Genomic DNA, 6,455 nt, shown 5'->3' with positions numbered 1-6,455 from the left:
AAGACCCGAGGGTGGCATCTCGGATGAGTAAGAGTTAAAAAGGACTTGCTCCCAAGCCATTCACCTTGGTGTGAAGTCTCGAGGGCTGCACCTAGGTGAGCCTACGCGCTCCCTAGCCATGCACCTTAGCGAGAAGCCCCGATGGCTGCACTTAAATCGAGCATATGCACTCCCTAGCCGTGCACCTCAATGAGAAACCCTGAGGGCTACACCTAGGCTGAGCCTATGCACTCCCTAGTCATGCACCTCGGCAAAAAGACCCGAGAGATGCACCTAGGCCGAAGACCCCAGGACCGTACCTCAGCCGAATTGATGTGCTCCTGACACCCCAGCCAACATACTTCCATCATAACATGTACCCAACAAAAAGGCATGCAAGTGTGCCCTCCAAAGAAAGGCCTCAAAGGACGCCCTTCCAAGGGGGCAAATGATAGGGATAATTTTGCCTCATGCCAGTTCATCTACCACAAAGGCAAACACCTAAAAAGGGCTCCAAGTCACCAACCCCCAAATGGCATCGTAGTGCGTCTCGATGTGCCCTGCATCAATGACTAGCATCTCGATGTGCCCTGCATCAATGACTAGCATTAACCGCCCTTATCAAGATTAGATACCAGAATGATCAGGTGATTAGCCCGATCTTATCTCAAGCTAGCCAGTAAGAAGTCCAGCTAGCCAGTAAGAAGGCCTAAGGATCATGTATAAAAAGGAACTTATCAACTTATGCTGAGTGGGGTACTCTACACACTAATTCAGTCTTACAGCTTTTACTACTGTCTTCTCCCCCTTTACTAACTTAAGCAAGAGGAGCCACGTCGAGCAACCCCAGCGTCGGCCTGTCATGTAAGATCGTCGACTGCCCGAACGACCTAGCCCCTGGGGGGAAACCTTGCAACCAAGAAGACCCTAATCCACCTACCGAGCCATTTTGAATCGAGTCCTCACCAACATAACAGCTTTTGACCAAGTAGCCTACGCGGTCTCATCTCACCAAGTCTCCCACGTCAGCTAAGAAGAGGCAACTAGATGAGCCTGCACCTTCGATAGTGAACCAACTGAGCCGACTCTACTCATGACACCATCACTAAACAAGATTCAGTTATAAATCAAATCCTATTTTATCAGCACAATTGCATGAATTATGCTCACATTGATCCCAACAATTGCAACTGTCTTTAACAAGCAGCAATATCTATTTAGATAGAACATTTTTACCATTAATTTTCAATAATTAACATAGTTAAATGCAATGTAATACTTCCTCCTTAGCCATGCATAGATCATCTCTGCTAAAGCTTGGATTAAGAGACAGCTTATTTGTTGAGTTGCATGCAGATTATCAAACTCAAGTCTTGTAGGTTCTGAATTTATTTTCTTGTTGAAATCGAGTGTTGATGCCTGCTCTTTGATCTCTGTCTATCCTTGTGGCTGCTTCCCTTGTGGCTACTTCCCTCTCCAACCCTTACCTTGACCGATGAGCTCATACTCTGGATCACACGCCTTGTTGACCTCCTCCTAGAATGCCAGCCGTTGTCCCCAAGTGCAGCCTTGGCTATGTTGCCAGTTACCACCTCCCTATGGGGTTTAGTCGGTTGCTTGTTGAGATAAGCAAGCTGTGGGAGGAGGCTACAGACTGCCTTGCGGAGCTGGTCATCCCCGATGTTGGTCTGTATCGGGTTGCCAAGTAGGTTAAGGGCCAAGAGAGAGTCATAATTGGCGACAAGCTGGCCTAAGGCTTTTGCTGTGGATATCTTGTTGAAGCTCAGGTCAAGCACAGTAAGCTTCAAGAGCCTGTGTAGCCCCTCGACATCACTGATCTTGTTGCCCGTGAGGTAAAGTTCTTTAATTAGAACGCAGTTTGACAGTCCTGAAACAAGAATAACATTGCATCAAAAGATAATCCAAGAGAATGTTGTCCAAATGGAGTTCTTTATAAAATCAGATCTGAAATATGAATATGATTCATTGACCATGAGATAAAGGCTTAACAGATAGTCCACTAAATATTCAGAAATCTTCTCGGAATTGATTTTTCAGATGATCTACGAAAACAGGTAGCTTCTTCAAAAGATGATCAATCGACTAGATCTTTATAGCTAACAGAACCACAATTGCATTTGCCAATTTTGTTAAGTTGCTATCATGACATCAGCGCACCTATCATTTGGAAGGCTGTTACATGTGTATATATGTAGTTCTTGTACTAGCAAAGCCTTTAGCAAAATAAACCAAGATTATATTATCAGCAGAGAAAAAAACACAAAACTTAGAGATGAGTGACATGGCAATCTAATTTGTTTGAGCTTTAACATTCAGTTTGGTAGGATGAACTTAGTTTAAGATACCTCGATCATATGCTTAATTCTGAAAAGATGCACTAAAAGGAATATACAGATCACATAGTACCAAATGGTTGTATAACAGACGTTGCTGACAGACCATATTAACATACCAGAGGATGGGATTGAAACCAAAATCAAGTGCTCTTTAAAGGGACCACCAAACCAGAAATCCACTTGGAGCCCAGAGCTAGCTTACCATTTTAATTCTTAGAAATCCTATTTGCAAAAATTATTTTGGCAGTGAATCATCCGCAATGATTTTGATTTTTATAGTTGCATACTGTTAACTCAGAATTGGCAAGAACATTATAGAGTTTAAGAACATAAGAATCTTTTCAGCATGTAAAAGGACAAGGTCGTCAAGACCTTACCATGACCAATTCGTGAGATTCTGTTATAACTGAGATTAAGCACCCTTAGTTTCGTCAATTCTCTGAGACCTTCAATTGTGGCAATCTTGTTCCTTGACAAGTCAAGCATATGAAGGCTCTTAGGTAATGATCCAGGAGAAATATGAACTGCAGCAATAGCAAACAAGTCATATGCAGACATATAGAAAGAGTTTTAGAGACAAACATGCTTAACTTCCTTCTTCATGAATGCAATTAAGATACCATCTTATACCTATGAAATTGCCTGATAAATTGATCACTCGGAGGCTATTGAAGGCTGAAATAGCTGGTATTACTTTCAAACCCATGCAGGAAATGTGAGCCACTGCAGATAAGGAATTGAGAGATTCAACAATTTTGTTGGCCTGCACGATTTCCTCCATGGTGCGCCTGCTCATACCAGTCTGGTTCTTGCCTGAAGGTTCTCCCACCTCAGTAGAATCCATGTTAACATAAACTCCAGTGACCACTTCGTCATCATCAATTGGGTAGAAAGGGCTATCATCGAGACTATGGACCCAAGCATTAACTCTATCTAGAGACGAGGATTCTGCACAAAATGCTACCCATTGATTTTGAGGCCACAAATCATTCCTGATCTCAGGTTCTTCCATTGGCTTCTTGTTTTTTATGTCAATCTTACAGCTTGGTTCAAGCGTATCTGAGCAATAGCCACCTTTCTGCTTGGATGCATCAACAGTGGAGACTGTCCTCTCTGGTTTTGAGACCCAAGACTTGTGGAGATTCCTATGACTCCACAGGAAAAGCTTCCACCAGAGCTTCCTACTCCTTGAGGGAAGCACCTGGCTTGAAGATCTCTTCTTTAGCATCACCTTGTCAGCACTGCAGGAGGTCATTACAGATAATGGGCTGCCTAGAATGCCATGTGCTTCTCCACCACCATTTTCTGCTAGCTTTTGAAGATCTTCGGATGAATAGGACTTGGTAGGCGATGTAAGGAATTTACCAGATCTCTTTCTCTCTATGTTGGAGCATGAACGCTTCAGTGAGGGAGATCCCCAAAATGCTGTCGTCCTCCCCATCCCTGGATCGCTGACATGCCCGCTTTGGTCCAGCATATTGGGAGTGATCCCTGCAACTTTGTCTGACTTGTACTCCATCACATCGTTGTTGAATTCTTGATTAAAACCAGGGTATGCAAGTTCACCTTTCTCCATGGCTAACGCCTGGAGATCAAAGTCAGAGAAGTCCCTTTTCATAGATAAAACATCATCATGCTCATCACCTCCCTCATAAGCTGCCTCAACTGCTGCTGTAGTCCTTGTCAGGATCTCATTAGTGTTCCCATTCCCATCAACCTTCAAATTGCTCACAGAGCTCTTTCCTTGAGCTTTTAAAGGTACTGAATCCCCGAAAGATGCCTCCTTGATTCCCATCTCGAGAGAAGGATGAAGGAGATCTTCTGGTTTAACTCGCAAATCTCCAGTACTATTCACCCTTTTGGCATCAACAGCTTTGGATGATTTCTACGAGTAACAATTCTAAAAATCAGTACCAAGTTCCTAACAAGATAAATCATAAAAAAGATTGACAGCAAAAATCCAGCACTGACTTCGGATTTCTTCTTCATTCCGATGAGAAGATTAGAGAAGCAACTGAACCTTGCCATCTTCTGGGGCGTTAATAAATCCACAAACAACACAAGATCTTCCTTTGTAGATTCCCAAACAATATTGTGCAGCTAACAAACCCTAGTAAGCAAAAGAGTAAAGAACTATGCCTAGTAGATGTATCTTACAATAGATTGAGCGGTCAGCCGTTGTCGATCGGGTATCCTTTTACCATACAACAAAGAAGCCAAACAAAGAGGAGAGTGGAGTGAGGAGGAAAGACAGCGTCCTCCCGAGCCCACACCTCTCTCAAGGTGAGAGGAGACGGTACTTCAGGGGCGGCCAGAGTGATCGAACAAGATATTGGGAGGCAGGATTCCCTTTGGACTCCGTCTTTGATGTTGGTTCTGTAGATTGCTGGAAGAAACAAGTTAGATCTCAAAGCAAACCCAATGATTCATAAGGCATATAATATAATAGGAAAACAAATCTAACAAAAACGACATTTTTTAAATTTTTTATTCCATCAAAATCACTAGAAGGGAAGAACAATCAGCACTCAATTTTCCCTTTATTTCCTCAGAACAGAAGGATGAAAAAGCGAAGAACAAGCGGATTCATTCATGAATAAAGATTAAAAAAGAATCCAGCAAACAGAGAAGAAGTCCATGGGTTTCTAAAAGTAGGAGTTTTGCTTGATCCAGAAAGGTAATAGTACTAATTGATCCAGAAACTGTTGCTTGATCCGAAAGCAACCGTTTTTTTCTGGTTCAAGCTTTCGAACCCTTCCATCTTCCTCTAGAGAAGAAACACATCAAACGCTTGTTGGACTCCTAAATCTGAAGCAAACATCATAAATTGAGAGCACCGTGTCACAAACATATCGAGGAAAGAACGAATCCCAACCAGAAGGATAGAAACAATGAAAAACTAAAACAAAGAACTAATTTTCTATTCCCAGGTTCCGCAAAAAATCCGAACTTTAACCTTCTCCGCAACACCCACGAACTTGCAGAGATCAATGAAGAATACTCGTAAGAGATGGAGAGGGTGATGAAGTAGGAAAGAAACAAAGCAAAATTAAGAAAAAGGTCTTATTTTCAATTACCGAACTCCCAAAAATCCGACCTTTGGCCTTCTCCTGCAACACCCACAAACTTAGAACTCATCCAGAAAGAGTACTCCTAAGCGATGGAGAAACTAATCAAGAACTCGTTAGTTCCAATACCAGTGTCAGACACCGCTGTCTGCGGACAAGACGAACCTCTACGGTGTGCACGGCGCAGAATAGCTCAGCGAGAGAGAGAGAGAAACACACGAGAAAGAAGTGGAGAGGAGGCTTGAGGGAGGGAAACGTGGTGGAAGCCGGTAGAAATAGGAGGCTAAGCGGGATAATTATATATTACTTCTCGTACTTATTTAGGATGATCCTTATACTTTATGGATTAGCATGGGATCCTCAAAGTTCAATATTTAATCTTAATTTTCTTTACATTAGGAATGAAAGGAATAAAAAAATAATTTTATATAAACCCCACTTTCTTGTCCTAAGGTAGTGTAGACTAGCGGTGACATCTATGATGTACAAGGTTGACACTCGTATTTCCTTTAGAATGTCACCCTCATGCCCCTTCAGGACTACGGATGATAGACCACCGATGCCATCAATGGTATTCAAGGCTGGCGCTTGGATCTCCTTTGGAATGTCAGCATCGCACTCCTCCAATTACGTTATAGATGACAAACTAACAATGGTGTCGATAATGCACGAGGTTGGTGCTTGGATCTCCTATGGAACACCACCCTCGCATGCCATCGATGTTGTCATTGGTCTTCCATTCATAACGTAACCGAAGGTGCACGAGGGTGATGTTTTAGAGGAGATTTGGGTGTCGGCCTTGCGTGCCACCGACACCACTGCTAGTTTATTATCTACAACGCAATTAGAGCCGTAGGAGGATGGCATTTCAGAGGAGATTTGGGCATTGGCCTCACATGCCATCAACGTCGTCGACCTCGCGCCCCACCAACATCGCTTACGTTCGTAGGGAGAAAAGCTTATATGAAAATTTTATTTTATCCTTTTTATTCATAACGAAATTGACAATGTGAGGAGAATTAAAATTAAATATTTCACTTTCGGAAGTGTA

At 42.7% G+C, this 6,455-nt stretch overlaps 1 protein-coding gene across 6 annotated transcripts; it reads right to left on the bottom strand.

The window, feature by feature from the left end:
• Positions 1–1,130: 1,130 nt before the first annotated feature.
• Positions 1,131–5,676, bottom strand: LOC103974667 (uncharacterized). 6 transcript variants are annotated; one of them, XM_065121304.1, is made up of 6 exons: positions 5,534–5,672; positions 5,414–5,446; positions 4,308–4,722; positions 2,967–4,221; positions 2,714–2,860; positions 1,131–1,867 (listed from the first exon to the last, which is right to left on the bottom strand). In XM_065121304.1, the coding sequence occupies exons 3-6, from the start codon at positions 4,362–4,364 to the stop codon at positions 1,368–1,370; spliced, it is 1,959 nt and encodes a 652-aa protein (XP_064977376.1). In that variant the 5' UTR covers positions 4,365–4,722; positions 5,414–5,446; positions 5,534–5,672; the 3' UTR covers positions 1,131–1,367. The 6 variants fall into 6 exon arrangements, with proteins under 6 accessions (XP_064977376.1, XP_009387812.2, XP_064977377.1 ...); XM_009389537.3 differs by having other exon boundaries at positions 4,308–4,712; XM_065121305.1 differs by lacking the exon at positions 5,414–5,446 and having other exon boundaries at positions 5,534–5,676.
• Positions 5,677–6,455: the final 779 nt, after the last annotated feature.

Source organism: Musa acuminata, chromosome BXJ2-8 (genome assembly GCF_036884655.1).
Source record: "Musa acuminata AAA Group cultivar baxijiao chromosome BXJ2-8, Cavendish_Baxijiao_AAA, whole genome shotgun sequence".
NCBI lineage: Eukaryota > Viridiplantae > Streptophyta > Magnoliopsida > Zingiberales > Musaceae > Musa > Musa acuminata.
This window is presented reverse-complemented; position numbering and strand designations above follow the sequence as displayed.